Source organism: Myotis lucifugus, unplaced genomic scaffold (assembly GCF_000147115.1).
Source record: "Myotis lucifugus unplaced genomic scaffold, Myoluc2.0 scaffold_331, whole genome shotgun sequence".
Taxonomy (NCBI): Eukaryota; Metazoa; Chordata; class Mammalia; order Chiroptera; family Vespertilionidae; genus Myotis; species Myotis lucifugus.
In genome coordinates, this window is record NW_005871379.1 from 987,188 (window position 1) to 1,006,556 (window position 19,369).

At 43.1% G+C, this 19,369-nt stretch overlaps 1 protein-coding gene across 10 annotated transcripts in view; it reads left to right on the forward strand.

The window, feature by feature from the left end:
* ANAPC1 (anaphase promoting complex subunit 1) overlaps positions 1 to 14,484 on the forward strand; it is a 103,930-nt gene extending 89,446 nt beyond the window's left edge. For 5 of the 10 annotated variants that reach the window (XM_006100859.3, XM_023764408.1, XM_014466266.2 and 2 more), the window contains 8 exons: positions 989 to 1,066; positions 2,134 to 2,201; positions 3,184 to 3,322; positions 5,129 to 5,215; positions 6,760 to 6,855; positions 8,101 to 8,299; positions 12,859 to 12,993; positions 14,123 to 14,481. In XM_006100859.3, coding sequence (XP_006100921.1) covers positions 989 to 1,066; positions 2,134 to 2,201; positions 3,184 to 3,322; positions 5,129 to 5,215; positions 6,760 to 6,855; positions 8,101 to 8,299; positions 12,859 to 12,993; positions 14,123 to 14,238 — 918 coding nt within the window. In that variant the 3' untranslated portion in view covers positions 14,239 to 14,481. Of the gene's footprint in view, positions 1 to 988; positions 1,067 to 2,133; positions 2,202 to 3,183; positions 3,323 to 5,128; positions 5,216 to 6,033; positions 6,157 to 6,759; positions 6,856 to 8,100; positions 8,300 to 12,858; positions 12,994 to 14,122 lie in introns of those variants that run through there. The other 5 variants (XM_023764407.1, XM_023764404.1, XM_023764405.1 and 2 more) reach the window with 4 other exon arrangements.
* The last annotated feature ends 4,885 nt before the right edge of the window (positions 14,485 to 19,369 follow it).

Below are 19,369 nucleotides of genomic sequence, written 5' to 3' on the forward strand. Positions count from 1 at the left end.
AGAGCTTATTTGAAAGTGTCCCTGTTAACTATATGTGGCTGGTGGTAGTGTTCTAAAAAATGAACCAAGTTGGAACTGTTGTAAGATTTGTTAGCAAAGGACATGAAAGCCCACAGTCCTGTATTTGAGGAGAGATCTTTGATTTAGATGCAGGACTAGATTACACATAATGATGTATCTTTCATTCAGAAAATAATTGAGTACCTTTTATGTGTCAAAATTATGCTAGGCTCTGGGATACAAAATATGACATTGTCATATTTTTTGTCCACCCATTGGGGAGCCAGGCATGGGTGCTGTACGAATAGAGTGGTAATCAGAGGTATGCATGGAATGCAGGGGAAGCAGAGAAGTGCTCCATCTATCTCTGGGGGGTTAGAGGCAGCAGGACAGGAGGACAGTTAAGGCAGCCACTATGTTTGGGCTGAGATGTGCCAACCGCAGGGACATGGTCCCAGCAGAGAAGACAGCATGAGGTCTGTCAAGTGCAGACTAGCAGTATCGCCAGCATCGGAGTGCAGTGCTCCATGTGATAAAGGTGGTATGGACCCACAGTGGGTTGTAGGCTTGAGCCCTTTGAGACTTGAGTATCAGAGGATGTTGTGCTATTTGATAGTCTGTACAAACTGCAGGGAAGGAGAGGTGTAGAGTGGAGATGTTTCTTCTTTGTAGCTCCCCCTAACTTAGTGATTTTCAACTAAGTGTGCCGCAAGAATTTTCAAAACATGCAATACCTGACTATTTAGTCAGGTGCACTGACCTCTTTTCCCTTAGATTGTCAAATTTTAAAAATGACTCCAGCCAATACAACAATAGCAGCCCGGGGTGAACGAATAAAAATTATACCTATTTTTTTGTCAGATTGGCAAAAAATATGTTTGGGTGTGCCATAGAACTTTAGTAAATAGTTTATGTGTGCCATGAGGTGGAAAAGGTTGAAAATCATTGCCCTAACTCAATCGTGAATGTGGCTCTTGTATTTGTGAAGGGCACTCAGTGGTATGAGCAAACCAAAGAAGAACTGATGGCTCCTACCCTTCTTCCTGAACTCCATCTTTTAAAGCAGGTAAGTTGGATATGATTTAGGGAGATCTATCCAAGGGATAAAGTCACCAGAGCAGCATAGCATAAAAAATAGTTAAACAAAATCCTTTGCTTTCTCTGTGTTTTTTTGTTTTGTTTTCTTTCCAAATGAATAGGTTTAATTCCAGGTGGTACAGAATCGGGGTAGAAGACTGAAGAACACATTTTGGCAGGATTCTGGGCTGGGTTTACTCTGAGCTCACAGCTAAGGTTGAAATGACAGAGAAGAACTAGAGAGCCACTGCATGATTATTATTTATTACAAAAGTTTATTCTTAAATGTACTCAGGCTCCAAGAGAACACTTCATTCTAGCGATAGGTGGCAGCAGATGTTATGACAGGGAATCCAGATGTTAAAACAGAAATGGAGTTAAGGATCACCATTGCCCTAGGCCTAAGGAGCAGCTCACTTTTTTGCTAGATTTCTTTAAAAAAAAAAAAAGTTGTTATTAACTTTTTAGGGAGAGAGAGAAACATCTGTGTGAAAGAGAAACATTGATCAGTTGCTTCCTGCACCCTGACTGGGGTTCAAACCAGCAACCTGGGTATATGCCCTGACCAGGAATAGAACTGGCAACCTTTTGGTGCACAGGATGGTGCTCAACCAACTGAGCCACACCAGAGTTTGCCAGATTTTTAAATTCTACCTGTAACCAGGGGACCTTTCCACGGCCTTTGATTTTAGCTCCTTGAGTTTCTTCACCTCTTTTTGCTTCTGCTTGAAAGCCTTGCCGTCCTCATTCATCTCTTTGGCCTGCTTCTTGCCACCTTCACAGCCAGACACGGTGCCTACTACCCCTTTCCCGCTTTCTGCAGGAAATAGAAAAGCAGTCCCAGGAGGTGTCATGGGGAGTTGGAAGGCCTTTGCTGGTAGGTTAGATGGCCTCAGAACATGACTCACACGCACCTTTGGAAATGGAGTTTGTTAACCTTTCAACATCTCTTTCCAGTCCAGTTATTCTTATTTCTTCTGTGAAGCATGGGTTTCATTTTGTCAGACTAGCACTTTTTCAGCATTGGGCTGACTGTGTTTATATTTGTCTTGGCAGATTAAAGTTAAAGGTCCACGATACTGGGAACTGCTCATAGATTTAAGCAAGGGAACGCAGCACTTAAAGTAAGTCTATTGAATTTCTCCGACATATCTGTAAAGTGAATAGAAGCACATGGGAAGAATATCTAGAATGGTTCTTGTCATCCTTCTGTCTCATTCAGAACAATATCTTTGAAACATTTGTGTGAGAAAGTGAAAATTTTAATTTAGAAATAAAACCTTAAATGTTTATGTTTATTCATTGAGAAACTTGAAGTGACTTAAGTTGGGGCAGTAATGGAACTGTAGTTGGAGCAATAATGAACGATTTAGTTTAAGAAAATAAGGCTGATGTGTATGCCCACAAAGGGAGCTTGATGACAGTTGAGTTGATGTTTGTCAGATGACATTTCTGTTGCATCTCTTTACCTTCTCTTGTTAGATTGTTGTCATAAAATTTAGCTTATGATAGATTGGTTGTGGGTTGAAATCATCATATGTAAGTAATTCTTTAATGAATAGTGAATGTTAATGTAATAGTTTTATACCTATGGTGATATGTAAATTAAGTCTTTATATTTCCAGAAAATTTAACAAGCTTGCAAAAGTTTTTATAATTTAGTCTCATTTTCCATTTCCTCCCAACTTTCTATATAGTAGCTTTATTCTGTGTTGTTCTGCCTTTAGATTTGCAGCTTTATTTTCTTTTTGTTGCAACCAGTCAGTAGTGATTTGGTGCTTCTTAGTCCGACTCATAGGACTCAGGGATAGAGAGAACATGAAGACGTGTCAGATAAAATACTGCCTTTGAAGCTCACTCATGAGGACAGTCAGGATGCCTTCTTATTTAACAAGTTCTGTGAATCTAGACACCAAAGACAAACAGAGCTTTATTTTGGCTTTCTTGTAGGGACTGGTTTGATTTTAGGCACTATAAATAACCATATATTTTAGTGGAAAATGGTTAAGATTTTATCTCATGGGAACATGGTGTTGGGAAACATGACGTTTGAAGCAACAGCTGCCAGCAATACCTCATATTAAGTTCATTCTTATTTCCTTTCAGGTCGATCCTTTCCAAGGATGGGGTTTTATATGTGAAGCTTAGAGCAGGACAGCTCTCCTACAAGGACGATCCAATGGGATGGCAGAGTCTGTTGGCCCAGACGGTTGCTAACAGGAACTCGGAAGCTCGGGCTTTCAAGGTAGTGTGGCTTGGTAAAAACTGAAGGAGAGGGGCGAGTTCCACATTCCTCTGGCCCACCTAAAAACTTACTTCTGTGATAGCACTGATGGTGGTTTAGATGGACCTGCTTCCTCTCATCACTGCAGAGTGTAAGGAGTGAATGACCCCTCCGCTGCTTTAAGTGGCAACCATAGTAAAATATGGGCCATGTGCAGGACTCTAAGGATGATTCACATCTAACGGCAAGGATAGTCACAATATATCTTAGCGCTATAAAAATATTTAGTTTAAATAATTTCACTTATTAATCCTGCACTCTCTCAAGATTTACTTAATTCATGGCAAAAATATTTTTGCAGGATAGCACTTGGTACCATTTTTAAATTTGTATTTGTTGCTTATATCTTGGTGAAGATAAAATGGTGACAGGTTTAGCCTTATTTTATTGGCTTTATCCTCCAAGTATCTGAATGCTAATACAGTAGTATTTGGAATGAATAAATAGTTAAAGGGTATACGAAGCAATCTCATTCCCATGGGGTCAGTACATATTTTGCTGAAGTCAAATAAGCTTCCACGCTCGAAATATGTTCCATGATCTACCGCAGAATTTCAGAATTTAACTCAGTTTTCAGGAATTCCATGAACAAATATGTTTCTACGGGAGATACATTAGAAGCCGTGTAAAGATGTCAGGACCCCTAAGGATAGTTACATACAGCAAAAACATGGCACACAGACCAGCTCAGTGGCAGCAGAGGACTGAGAGTCCGTCTTTGGTTTTCTAAGTAAGGAGATAGTAGTTTATTTTAACTCAACTCATATTTCATTTTAGGTCAGTTACCTATGGCTAAATACAAAAATTCCCCAGGTTTAAATAGATGTAGTTAACATCAGGGAATGTTGTTTGTCACTATTTGATAGGTTGTCTAAGAAATACCTTTGTAGGACTTTTGGACAGAGTTTAACTTAATTTATTAGCACTATTGCTTCTTATGTTAATCAGAGCCTAATCTAGTTTGTAAAGAAAATAGGTACATTTAGACTTGAGTTTGAATGGGGAAAGTATATAACAATTAAAAGACATCTCAATTTTCTGCCTCCTGGGAGTTCAGAAGTAAAATATAAACCTTAGTGGAAAATGATAAAATGTGATATACATTCATATTCCATTTTCAGTCTTGAACCTTGGGAAATACTCTTTTCTTTTTCCCTTCTAATTTTTTTTTATGTCGGAAACTACACATAACATAAAATTTACTATGTTAACCTTCTTTGAGTGTGCAGGTCAGTGTTATAAGTACATTCATATTGTATAGTCATTACTTCCATCATCTCCAAAACTCCTTTCATCTTGCAAAATGGAAACGTTGGCTTCATTGAAGGATAACTCCCACTTTCCATCCCATCCCCAGCCTTTGGCAACCTCCATTCTACTTTCTGTCTATGATTTTGAAGACTTATTATCTTATGTAAGTAGAATGATAGAGCCAGTATTTTTCTTTCTGCAAGTGGCTTGAGTGGCATTTCCCTCCCATACCTTTTCTGCAACAATCTAGTTTGCTTTTCAGTTAGTCAATGAATGAGGTGAAAGCCTTTTTTGGGGTGAGTTGTGTAAGAAAGACCTGCTTATTATTGGCCTTTTGATTTCTTATAACTCCTGAGAACAGGTTGATGAAGCTCTAGCAAGTTTGTTCAATCTTGGGTTTTGTGGTATTATTGAAGAAAATGAGGTAGATTTCTTAAAACTGCATACGTTGCCATTTGAAGCATAAAGGAAATAATCCTTTGATCTTACTTCTGTTTCTTGTTATTTAATTTTTAGCCTGAAACAATTTCAGCATTCACTTCTGATCCAGCACTTCTGTCATTTGCTGAGTATTTTTGCAAACCCACTGTGAACATGGGTCAGGTATGCATTATATGATTTGCTTATATTGTTTGTTATTATGTCTATCTGTGGATGCCACCAAGAAAATCTATAGTACCCTTACATAGTCTAAAACTATAAAATTTAGTAATTTCCTACCTTGATAGAAGAAGCAAGTTAAAATTTTGAAGACACTAATTTTAATAGGTGATGTAACTTTCTTATGTCCGTTCTTATACTGATTTATGTTTTCAGTATTTACAAACCTCTTATATTTATGTAATTTTATTTTATTTCCTGTGTATTTTATAACCCTTCTTTCTGTTGACCATAAAACTGTTCTCTTCAGGATTCACAGGTTGCCCAGATCACTGATTTATTCAATAGTTGCAGATGGCAAAGACTGGATGTAGAATTAGATGATCTGGGATTGATGGCCAATTGCCAACCAGAGTGTGTGTGGCCTTAAAAAAATTTTTAACCTCTCCAAGAGGCAGTTACCTCATTTTTAAAAGTGGGATTAAAAGAGAACCTACTTCACATTCTTGTTTAGAGGGTAAAGTGGGATAACCTGTACCCTCTAATTTATTGAATCTTTACTGTATTCAGGCATACATTGGAGGTTTTGTGGGTTGGGTTCCAGACCACCGTGATGACACAGGTGCCATGGTGACGTGGGTCTCACGGTGATGCAGGTCATCATATATTTGTTGGAGGAGGGTCTTGTGTTCAATTCATCAAAAAGTGCAACACCTGTGAAGCGCAGTAAAGCAAGTGCAGTAAAATGAGGGATGCCTGTATTAGACACTCTGCTCAGTACTTCATGTAATTTTCTCATTTAATTCTCACCCTGAGGCTAGGTACTTTATCATTCGGGGTTTACAGATGAGGAAACTGCCACTCAGAGATGTCACATGCTCAGGATCACAACTAAGTAAAGACCGGGCACTGCATCAAAGGCCACAGGACTCTGATGAAGGCCCGTACGTGCCCTTAACCTCAGCTGGGGGTGACTTTGCTGCCTCCCCCAGACTTGTTCCGCTTAGTGTTTCTACTACATCTTTGGGTGCTGGGTTCCCTTTTTGGATCCTGCCCTTGCCAGCACAACCCAAGGATTGATTCACTTCTCTCCTTCATAGCACTTACATCCTTAACTGTCCCTTGGGACTTAATTTTGGTTGTATTTTATTGATGTTTAATGTTGCTAGTGCTGTGGTTTTATAAAGAGCCAGCTATTTTACCCTTTTCTGTTATTCACTGCAGAGCTTAAGAATGGACCATGTAGCCTGGCCAGTGTGGGTCAGTGGTTGAGCATTGACCTATGAACCAGGAGGTCACAGTTCAATTCCCCATTAGGGCACATGCCCAGGTTACGGGCTCAATTCCTGGTAGGGGGTGTACAGGAGGCAGCCAATCAATGATTCTGTCTCATTATTGATGTTTCTCTCTCTAGTTCCCTTCCTCTCTGAAATCAATAAAAATATATTAAAAAAAAAGAATGGGCCATTTAGTTGTTATTAAGTTGTTCTTGATTTGATTCTGGAATGTACACTGATGTGCTACAAACAGCTTCTGATTTTTCACAGAAGCAGGAACTTCTGGATCTGTTTTCTTCAGTGCTCTACGAGTGTGTTACTCAGGAGACCCCGGAGATGCTGCCTGCATACATAGCAATGGATCAGGTGTGGTTCCGAAACCTATTTCACTTCTGACGAGACGTATTCTGAACGGGGAGAAAAGGTTCCCAGTGTTCATCTTTTTACTTCTCTGCATTTAGAAATTCAGAAAATGAAGCTTTATCAAAGTTGAAAGCTCTGTGCTTATCAAAAAAGCTCAGCATCTTTTATGACAGCAGTGCCCTCTCTGGGCTACCTTACTCCAGGGTTCCCATTCACCTCCTTGTGTGGCCTCTGGCCTCCCTCCTGCGAGCCTCTCCCTGGAGGAGACGGTGCAAGTGAGCAGTGAGTGAACAAGCTGTGCCTGCTGCTGACAGTCATGTGCACACCTGTGAGGTGAAGCTAGCAAGAGCTTACAGGACCAGTTTATAGTTTAGGGAGTGGAAATTCGTTTTTAATTTGTGTGTGTGTGTTCCTGCTCTTTTAAAAGGGCAGTGCAGGAAATGATGCTTGATAGCTTTCCTACAGGTTGGAAGCAATTGATTCACTCTGGGTTATTAGTAACACATAAGGCTTTTTCGTAGTATATCTTTCAGACCCAAATTTGCAGTTAAGCCAAGCCAGTAGTTTTCTAACTTGGCTAAAATTTATCTGGGAAATCTTAAAAACACAGATCCTCAAAACCCATTTTATAGCTAAGGGTCAGAATTTCTGGGATGAGATCTAGGGTGTATAGTTTTAAAGGGCTCTTCAGGTGAATATGATACAGTGAGTTTACAGATAAGCATCTGGTAAATCATCTAATGGCATAATTGTCCCTACTGAAAAGCAGAGTGGGAAATACATTTAGACAGGGAACAGTCTCCCAGACCTGAAAATCACACCATACTGAGTAATGTGCTAAATAACTCAAAGGCAATGTCCAATATAATCACATAGGCCCAGAATGCTTCACTGCCTGGTCTCCGACAATATTGAGTAGGAAGTGTCAATGTGGGAAGTGCACACTGGTGCTGGTTGCCATTGTGGCTAGGAATGTGCTTTCCTTCGGCCGTGAACCTTCCTTGTTGCTGTCTCAGGAGGTCTCTATGGAGGGAATATCCTGTATGGTTGCCACCATGGCGGCTTTGCAGATGGGTCCTAAGAGCAGTATTATCAGAATTGTTGCTTTTGCCTTCTGGCCTGACCCCAGTCATGCCATGATACCCACCAGGGTTCCCAGTGGTGACTGGCTATGGACCTGTTGGGTTTTTCAGTGACTTCATCTCCCTGTGGCTTTTACCTAAGAGCTATTCCTTTTCTCTTCTCAAGGCTGTAAGAAGACTGGGAAGAAGAGAAATGTCTGAGACATCTGAACTTTGGCAAATAAAGTTGGTGTTGGAGTTTTTCAGCTCCAGAAGCCATCAGGAGCGGCTGCAGACCCACCCAAAGCGAGGGCTCTTCATGAACTCTGAGTTCCTGCCCGTTGTGAAATGTTCTATTGATAACACCCTGGACCAGTGGCTACAAGGTAATAAAAGCCTGTGCCCGTTGTGCTTCTTAGATGATGCTGGGACTCAGCTTTTCTGTTCTAATGTTCTCATTGGAAAGCAAGACGAATCTGAGGAGAAACCAGAACGTCTGTGGATTTAATGTTTCCAGTTAATGAAGTAGACTGATTACTTGCTTCAGCCTTTAGCTTCTTTAAAAATGTATTTGATCCTGCTTTGTAAACCCTGGAGAGAACATCCAGAGCATTTTAAATAGCACTTGACACTTAAGAACCTTTCTCTAGTGTCAGATCATGTTTTCTTTCTGGCCTCTGTCTTTTGTTTCTGAGTGGCATTGCTTCCCTGAGGCCAGCAGCTGTCTTCTTTCCTCTTCTCTACCCTCTAGACCCCCAAGCCTCCACCCCCACTGTACACTGAAAATTTGGTGTGTGGATATTGAGCAAATGCTTGTTTTACCAACTCTTGAGTCCATGAGAACCTGGGACATCATGTAAATGTGGCCTTCTGTCCGTGGATGTACTGACTTGTGATTGAAAGAAAATTGTGACATTACTCATAACAGTGTCAAAGTGAGTCTTCCCCCGAGACAAATGATGGAGCTTTTTGACTTATGGAAAGCTGTCTGTGTGTGACATATGGCTGAGATTGGTTTTTAGTAGTTAACTTCTTGATTTTAGTCTTTTCTGTTCATTCAGATACTTCTTAAACTTTTCTGACAGCAATCTGCTTTGGGTAAATACTAACCCTAGTAACATTAGTGGTAACATTCTTGATTTTTTCATGTACTAGCGATCAAGAACCTAAGAGTTCAACTATAATTAAGTTAAGAACTATCTACCTAGGCCAACTGGTGTGGCTCAGTGGTTGAGTGTTGACCCTATGAATCTTAGAGGTCATGGTTTGATTCCCGGTCAGGGCACATGCCTGTGTTGTTGGGTGTGCAGGAGGCAGCTGATCAGTGATACTCTCTCATCATTGATGTTTGTATTTCTCTCTCTCTCTCTTGCTTCCTCTCTGAAATCAATAAAAATATATTAAAAAGGAAAAAAACAACAAAGGAAAGCTACCTACCTATAATAAAATACCATGACATAAATTTCTGGAAAAAAATTAAATTATAAACCAGATTTGGGAAACAGCAATTTCAAGCTCCCAGTGCTTATATTTAACACGTGTACCCTATCATTTCCTCTTGTCATTTAAAAGATCACAAATTTTTTTAAATATATTTTTTCTTACTTTGGGGAAAAACACAAATTATTTTATAGGCTTTCTTGTTTTGTTTCTATTTAGCATTTTATCATGTACTGCAGACCTTTGCTGTTGTTAAGAAATATGTTCTTAAATCTCTGATTTGCAGATTTCATAGAATGAAATGAAACTTTGGCAGTGACTCTAGAGCAGTGGTCGGCAAACTCGTTAGTCAACAGAGCCAAATATCAACAGTACAACGATTGAAATTTATTTTGAGAGCCAAATGTTTAAAACTTAAACTATATAGGTAGGTACATTGTTATTAACTTAATTAGGGTACTCCTAAGGTGGCCTTTGCTAAAAACGTCCTCAATCTGATTGAGGTATGTTCGCTGAGGACTACTACCCCTTCCAACTCTCCCATTCTCAACATGAATTGCACGCGCCTCCCCCACGCTGCGTATCACGCAGCCTGCCTGCGCCCGACAGACCGACACTCCCCGCTTCTTCTAACGCCACTTCTTCAAAATAGACTCGCCCAGGCTGAAAACCGACTTCTGCGCATGGCCTCGAAGTTTCAATTGCACTGTACGTGCCCGCACGTGGTATTTTGTGGAAGAGCCACACTCAAGGGACCAAAGAGCCACATGTGGCTCGCGAGCCACGGTTTGCCGACCACTGCTCTAGAGCATTCTCTAAAACAGCGCTGAACTGCTTTCGTCCTATTGCTCTTCAGGACACTTGATGGTTTCAGCATTGCTCTGAGCCTCCACCAAATTTGCTGCCTCAGTTTCCAAAAATGTGTATTTATTTTCTAGTGAGGAACCATCATTTTTTAAAACTCTTAAATCTATGATCTCCACTCTCAGAAGAATTAGTTGTTGGCTTTGGGATAGAGCACAATAAATTCAGTGAAGATGTAGAACTGATGTATGCATCATCATGGAAATGTCTGCATGTTTTGCCTTACTTTTAAGGTCACTCAGTAATAACCCAGATCACTCATCCATCCAAAAATGCATTGGATTTACCATATTGTCTAGATATGTATATGTCTCCTCAATTAGATTTTAAACTGAGCAAAATAAAATGGGTTTTAAGTTAAGAAGGTAGAGAAGTTTTATTAACTTTTTAATATCTTATTATGGAAAATTAAAACATAATAAAATAAACAGAGTAGTTTAATAAGCCTGTCACCTGGCCTCAGCAGTCACCAGCATTCTGCCATCCTTCTGTCATCTGTACCTGCCACATTCAGTTATTTTTCAAATTGTGCCGTTTTTTCTGTCCCCACCAGCAGTGGGCTGCAGTGCAGTTTTTGGCATTGTCAGTCGGTTTAATGTTAGGCTGCTGGTGAATATGTAGTGGTATCTCATTTAGTTTTAATTTGCATTTCCCTGGTAATTCATGGTGTTGATTATTTTCATGTGCTTTCTTTTTTACTCATACAGCCTTTGTGAAGTGTCTGTTTAACCTCTCCCATTTTTAAATTGTCTTTCTTTTGGTTATTGAGTTGCAGGAGCTTCTACAAATTCTGGCCACAAGTTCTTTGTGAGATGGTTTGCACATATGTCCTCCTACATTTTGCCTATTCCTTTTCTTAGGGTGATTTTTGATGAACAGAAGTTTTAAGTTTTGATGAGGTTTAATTTCTCAGTTTGTTGTATAGTTATTACTTTGCAAATACTGTCCAAGAAACCTTTCCTACTCCAGGTCATGAAAAAACTTCAAAGTTTTCTATTAAAAACTTTGCAATTTTATCTTTTACTAGAGGCCCAGTGCACAAATTCATGCACCAGTGGGGTCCCTCAGTCTGGCCTGTGGGATTGGGCCAAAACGGGCTCTCTGACATCCCCTGAGGGGTCCCAGATTGCGAGAGGATGCAGGCCAGGCTGAGGGACCCCATTGGTGCACATCAGGCCGGGGAGGGATGCGGGAGGTTGGCCAGCTGGGGGAAGGGACCCCTGTAGGTCTTCAAGGTGTGTCCAGCCCTTCTCGCTCAGTCCCGATCTGCCGGACCCCAGCAGCAAGCTCACCTATCGGTCGGAGTGTCTTCCCCCTCGTGGTCAGTGCACCTCATAGCAATTAGTCGATGGTCAACTGTCTGCTCCCTGGTGGTCAGTGCATGTCATAGCGAGCGGTTGAGCAGCTTTAGCATATCATTAGCATATTAAGCTTTGATTGGTTGAATGGACGACTGGACACTTAGCATATTTGGCTTTTATTATATAGGATATTTAGGTATATGATTAATCTCAAATTAATCTTTTATGTGGTATGAGGTACGAGTTGAATTTTTTTTTAAATTAATACAATGTCCAGTTGTTCCAGTACCATTTGTGGAAAAGACTTTTCTTTGTAATAAAATTGCTTTGACACTTTGTTGAAAATCATATGCTGAATAATCATTGTGAATCTGTTTCTATAAGTGCTGTACCCTTGGTTGGTCAGTCTGTCTATATGCCAGGACTATACTGTCCTAATTACTGCAGGTTCAGAGTAAAATCTGAAATCTGGTAGTGGGAGTCATGTTGAGAGGGAGAGTTATAGCACTAAATGCTTACAACATGAAAGAGGAACAGTCTGAAGACACTAATCTAAGTTCCTGCTCTAAGAAACTAGAAAACAAAAAGCAAAATAAACCTAAAGCAAGCTTTTCTTTTTCTACTTTCTTGAAGCAAAAACTTCGATTAGTGACTGTAACAATTCCTTGCTCAGCATTTTGCTCAGAGGAAGGACAGAATGGCTTATTGGTGCTTTGCCACAGGAATTAGGACATTTTTGTTTCCCAGAGCCTTCACCTAACGGGTTACCCCGCATCTCACATCTGGGACTTGAACTGGAACTCCTGGACGTTCCTCAGTCAGTTCCCGTGACAGAGAATGTCCTTCTCCTGACCCTGTCCTGTTGGGAGAATGGGATTGCCCGGTGCCCAGACCACTAGTTCTGTAAGTGAGGTCCCTGGAGCAGCAGCACCTGGGCGCTTGTTGTAAATGCAAGTTTTCTGGTCTCAATCAAGAAATTCTGGATGTGTTTTAATCAGCTCTCTGGGTTCAAGTTTGAGAACCTCTGGCTAAGACTAATCAGAATCTAGTCTTGGAACTGAAGTCAGTCCCTTCCAGTGCTACACAGTGGAGAGAAGTGTGGTAAAGTGGGTGTTTGTGGAGACAGCTAGTGTGCCACTGTACTTTTATAGCACTCATCACAATTTGCAGTTATGCATTTGTTTTTGTGATCTCTCTGTTCCCCCCAACTCTAAATTCTGCAGCGACAGTCCCTGCCTAGTATATGGTAAATGCTCATTGAGTTCTTGATGAAAAAGAATAAAAAGAAGGCATTCCCTCTGTCTGTCAGGTACGTAGTTTCATTTGTGTTTCTCTTATAGCTGGGGGTGATGTGTGCCTGCATGCCTATCTCAGTGGGCAGCCCTGGGAAGAGTCTCAGCTGAGTATGCTGGCCTGTTTCCTTGTCTACCACTCGGTACCAGCTCCGCGGCACCTGCCATCAGTAGGACTGGAAGGTACTGCAAACCTAAATCCCTCTTTTCAGTATCACTTAGGTTTTTAGTTTCTTGGTAGGAGACATATCTAGCCAGTTATTTTCTCTAGGGGGTTTTTGTCTTCATTCATGGGTGGATGTTACTTTTTAGAACCTTTTCTGACAAAAACTCTCTAAACTTTACACATGCATAAACTTTTATTTACATTCAGAAAAAGATGGGTTACTAGAAACACCAATTAGAAAGGATATATGCACCCCTATGTTCATAGCAGCACAATTCACCATAGCTAAGATTTGGAAACAGCCTAAGTGCCCATCAGCAGATGAGTGGATTAAAAAACTGTGGTACATGGAATACTACACTGTGGTAAAAGAGGAGTTCTTACCATTTGCAAAAGCGTGGATGGAACTGGAGAGCATTATGCTAAGTGAAATAAGCCAGTCAGAGAAAGATAAATATCACATGATCTCACTCATTTATGGAATATAATGAACATAAACTGATGAACAAAAACAGATCCAGAGACAGAGAAACATCAGTCAGACCGCCAAATCTTAGAGGGAAGGTAGGGGAGGGTGGGGGTAAGAGGGAGAGATCAATCAAAGGACTTGTATGCATGCATATAAGCCTAACTAATGGATACCGACAACAGGGGGATGAGGGCATGAGTGGGGGGGATGAGGGGTAATGGTGGGTTAAGGACACATATGTAATAACTTAATAATAAAGAAATTAAAAAAAATAAAAGCATTAAAAAAAAAGGTTGGGTTCTTCCTCACAGAGCCCAAACAACCTGTACGTACCAGCAAACTAAATGTTCATATTGTTTTTCTCTCTTAATTGATTTTTTAAAGTTATTTTTAGTTTTTAAATTGTATTTAAATAATATATGTAATTAAAAAATAGTTTCACATATAGTTAGTTATAGGTCACTTTCTGAAGTACAGAATGAATAAATTTAAATGTTTACATTAAATTATGTTTTACAGTGCATTAGGGAAATTCATAATTTAAATGTTGTGTTTGGGTAGTTGATATTAAAGGGAAGAATGCCAGCTGTAACCTGGCTGAGGCTGTCTCCTTGAAGGAGGATGTGGGCTGAATCTATTGAGAGGTGTGACCTTTCCCACCATTTGCATCTCTTCAGGGAGCACAAGCTTTGCGGAACTACTCTTCAAATGCAAGCAGCTGAAAATGCCTGTTCGAGCTTTGCTAAGATTGGCTCCTTTGCTTCTTGGAAACCCACAGCCAATGGTTATGTGATTGCCTCTGGTGGAAAAACTGTCCTGCAATGTGACTTCTGCACAAAAACATGACCAAACAACACAGCTAAAGAAACATTTGTAAGTGTTATAATATAATCAGGGGAAATGAGCTGCACAAACCTCAATGTATTTTAAAACCTTAGTGTTTTAAATATTCTAGACTGTTGCTGTCAGCATTAACACATGATCTATAAAAGTGAGTTAGAATTTACTTTTTTAAATAAAGTTTTTTGGTTTGTTTTCAGAACTCTTGATGATTTCATTTGGGGTTCCAGAGACTAGAGCAGTGGAGTCTGGGCTGGACATTGGTTTCTAAAGTCCTTCAATCTGTGGTGATTCAAGTGAAGTGACTTTATGCTCAAAAATGCAGTTTTTAAAGCTTTTAAAATTTTCTACATCAATATAAGTCCTTCAGCATTTTCTAAATGTCACAGTTGTCTTGTTTAAATTAGTTTGTACCAGAAAGTGTGATTGATCATCTAAATGGGAGATTTATATCCTAAGGAAGAATTACCCAATGTGAAGCCTGTTCTAGATAGAGAAAATATGACATTCCACTATAGATATAGCTTCAGAAATTGTCTGTTTCCATCCAAGATGTAGAGAATATTCATCTGTATTAGGGGTCTCTGGACTAGAAGATGAAAGGTACTCATGGAGGTGTTTCCAGCTCCTGCTGTCTCCACTGTGACCTGCGCTCTGTGCTTCTTGAGGCCACTTGGACCGTAAACTGGTAGAAGCTGTAGTCTCATCACATGTTCACTTCCTGAACCGTGGTGTTTAGCTTTAAAAGTGAAGATTAGAGCAAATAGAAACATTTCCATGGAGATTTTTGGCAACAATCCCGTGGCCTTGGCCCTTGCAGTGGGTGCTGCCATTCCCCAGACGTGCAGAGGCAGCAGGGCTGGTTCCCTTGACGCTCAGGGTTCCTTCCACTGCTCTCCTGCCCCAGTGACTGCTCCTGCCGTGGGCGAGATGCAGCTGGCCCCAAAGGCGAAATGTGCTTCCCTTCACGCTTAAATTGTTTTTCTTCTTTACCTAAAAAGAGGTAAAATGGTACATTATAGAAATTCCATTTCAATCTAGATTTAAAGAACTCAGTATCTTGACTACTGTTGCTTTGCCTGCACTCTCAATTGTTTATAATTTGTATGCTTTTCTCTGATTGAAGAACGACTTGAGAGGCAGTGACTTAACACATATGAACTCTTATGTATGAGGGAAAATGGTCATTACAATGTTGTCAACAAAAGGAAAAATAGGGCTTTATACAGGAGCAGAGCAGAAGATGGCACAATCTGGAGACAACCCTGTCTCTGTATGTTGGGTCTTGTGATTAGTTGGCAGGGAGCAAAAATGATATTCTGGGCAGCGTGCTCTTGGGCAGGAATGCCAGGGTCGTCAGAATCAGTTCCAGCTACTTAATGGGTCCTCAAAAAATCTTGAGTGTAGCTCTCACCATCGCAGCCTTTTCAGAGCCATGGCGATGGAAGAGCTGGGCAACACCCCGCTCTCAAGGGCTTTGGCCCAGAAGTGGCCACGTCACTTCCAGTCACAATCTGTTGGCAGGAAGTAGGCATGCTGCTCCACCTCATGTACCTACTCCTCCACTTGTCATGCTATTTCTACAATGCCAGAGGATACAGTGGTACACAGTCTCTCCCTTTTTTAAAAAAAATTATTTTATTGATTTTTTACAGAGAGGAAGAGAGAGGGATAGAGAGTTAGAAACATCAATCAGCTGCCTCCTGCACACTCCCTACTGGGTATGTGCCCGCAACCAAGGTACATGCCCTTGACCGGTATCGAACCTGGGACCCTTGAGTCCGCAGGCCGACGCTCTATCCACTGAGCCAAACCGGTTAGGGCCAGTCTCTCCCTTTTATTCCCACTCTTTTATCAGCCTCAGATGGACACACCAATAAGTAGGCTCCAGTGTCCGTTAGTCCTGTGGCTGAAATTTCACCATCTCTCCACTGGACAAGACTGTTGTGCAGGTTGTCAGGAGGGGCTTCCAGCACAGTTGTCCCCGTGTAGAGTATAAATGGTGTAGAGTGGGTGGGCCGCCTCCTCTCTCTTGTGTTTCTCCACTCGCATCTCCTCTTTCCTCACCGTCTTCCAGTCATGTTTTGGCCTCCCCCGTCAGGTTCTTCCTCCTCGGTAGTCCATCCCTTCTTCCTCTGCAGGTCCTTAGTCTTCACAGAGGTGCCTGCTCCAGCCTCTCGGTTCCCTTGGGTGCCCCTCCACACTACTGCTGACCCTCCAGGACATCCGGGGTTAGGGACCTTTGCTGGCTGACACCTACTGGGAGGTTGGGGGCTGCTGTGGTTTGTGCTCCCTGCATCGTCCATCCTGCAGTTCTGAGGAAGCTGGAGGCCCCATGTTGGTGCCACCTGGAGCCTGGGAAGGAGGCAGCAGCTTCCAGATCTGGAAGGGGGAGAAGGGGCGGGAGCTATAAGAAAAGCAAGAAAGTGAGACCAGAGCAGAGGGGAAGGCAAACCCTGCCACAGGCTGCACGTTGGGAAGCTCGGGAAATCAGCATCGCCTTCATGCTCCTATAAACGACCAGACCCCAGCGGGGCCCCCTTACCTCTGTTTGCTGCTTCTTTTTATTGTGCTAAAAATGCTATTTTCTTAGAATTTTAAGATTCCTGACATACAATAGTTCTTGGTCCTCAATAAAAAGCCTGTGGATGAATTAAACTTTGTGGTTTATGTCAGAGCACCTGGCCTGCCTTCCTTCCCCAGGGCCAGTAAGGCTCTAGCACTCCTGTTGTGCAGCGTGGCTCCCACACCTGGTTATTCCAGCACCACCTCTGCCCAGGGAAAGGGTTTCCCCACTTGAAGTAAGAACAAATGTAAAATCGAAATTTAAACCAAGGAGAGCATATTCTCCAAAGAGTGTTGATAGAGGAGGGCGTTCTCTATAAATGTGTTGTCTTGTGTTCTTCTCACAGCTCATGGTGCACCTGCTTCCTCTCCCCAGCAATCTTGTTTTCTCAGAGCCCTGCAGCCCCGTCCCTGATCTTATTCAGGGCGCAGCTTGGGCGCTCGCTTCACGTGGGAGGAACACAAGCGGCGATGCAGTGCCGGAGCCCATCTTCTCTTTCCTCCCAGAGTCTCCATGGTCCTAGCCCCTTTCCACAAAGGGTGACCTCAGTGTTCTCTTGTGTTTATGTTCAAAACCTTCAAGGCAGATAAAAACCCTGCAGTGGTTTTCATTACTTAGATCAGCATTTCTAAGACTTCTTAAAAGAAAAAAATTAATATGCAAATTGGGGCTTGTGTTGCATAGTGCATGATTCCACAGTCCATTCATTTGGATTTTGATGTAAACACAGGTACTTTCCTACCATAGGAGTTCTCAGAGCACTGAGTAAGGCAGTAGCTTCCTCCTCAGGCCGCCAGCCCAGCTGAGGTGACTACAGGACACAGAGGTGGGGCTGTCTGACTGCAGAGCCCAGCCTCCACCTGCACTCACCCGGACCACCAGCAGCCCCCTGCTCACTCCCTGGGAGATTAGGGGATGCACTCTCGACCCCGACCCCAGACCCAGTGATGTGGATTCTGGGCCTGGATCTGAAAGAGAAGCAAAGGGAGTGAGCACCTGGAGGAAGGGCCCAGCCCAGCACCCCAGGTGGCCCGGCCTCCTCCCGAGGGCCACACCTCCTCACATAGCTCTTGGGTGACCCAGGCCTGGTGCCCCATCGCATGGAAGAACTTCACCTTCAGACCCAGGAACTCCCTGTAGAGCTCCAGCCAGTGCTTCCTGCCCAGCAGGAACTGGAATATGCTGCGCTTGGCGGTGGGGTTGTCCTCCTCCATGTCAGAGGCGATGTAGCTGCCACAGGGAAAGAGGGAAACTTATATGGGCCCAGTGACAACTTCCAGCCTCGGCACACAGGGTGCCGGGGCAGTGTGTCCAGGAGAGAGGCTCTGGGGGAGCTCTCTCTGTAGGGGGTCCGGGTCTAGGGGCAGCAGGACTGTCCTCAATGCAAGCCTGACGGGGCTCTGCTGTGCTTAGCCCAGGCCAGGCTCCCAGCTCCCATTTCCCTCATATCTTCCCTCAGTCCCCCATCCCTGGGCAGCAAGTGTGGTTCCTGGCTACTTTCCTTATCCCAGGACCTACTCGCGGCCTGCCTTCTTCATGGCCAAGGGGAACCCCCTCTTGAGACTGGCAGGACATGGGCAGTGGAACTGGGGGCGTCTGTGGGGTGGGAGTATTGGACAGAACTGGGAACAGTTTCCAAGGAGGCACTCACAGGGCCAGGAAGAAGTGGATCTTGTTGTAGAGATGTCCAGGCAGCCCGACACGGCCAAAGTACTCCACCACCATGGACAGCAGGTACTGTGGGCACAGCGCTGTGAGGGAGGACGCTCGGGGGGCTGCCGAGGGTCTCAGGGCCCTCAGATAGGGGGTTGGGATGAGCTGAGGGGAGGCCTGGGGAAGAGATGGCACCAAAAGCAGGTCTTTCCAGGGATGCTCCTGCCCTGGCAGGGCTCCATACTCTGCACCGGCCCCCCCATAGGCTGGTGACTGCAGACACCCCCCTCCTCCCCCCCCAGTCCTTCATCATTCTGTGCGGCCGATACCTTGTCAGACACTTTGAGGAAAATGTCAGCTTCCAGGAAGCTCTGGATAATGGGGTCCTCTGCAAAGGAAGGGAGAGGGATGAGAGCTCGGAGCAGCCTGCTGGAAGAAGTGAGCATGGCTGGGGGACATTTCAGAGGGGAGGGGGACCCAGAACCTCCCGCCCTCTGGTGGCAGAAGAAACAGCTGCTGCTCCTTCCACTGAAACACGCAGAGGGAGTTTCAACTGGGGCATGGGTTTTGCGATTTTTACTCAATTACACAGGGGAAGCGGTGTGTTTCATGCATGTGACCCAGCTCTCAAACATTTGCCTTAAGTCAAAGGCTTGGTTGTGGCTTTGGTACGTCATCGTGCTGTGACTGCTGCCCCATCGGTAAGAGAGCACCCCGTGTGGGATAGAGTTGGCGGCGTCCCGCCTCCCTTTCCTGGTCTCCCTCACCCTCCCAGACAGCGACCTGGCAGGGGAATTGCAGGCTCATCTGGGATTAGACTTGTTTCCTGGAGGTGCCATTTTCCAGGGGAGACCTGAGGATGATG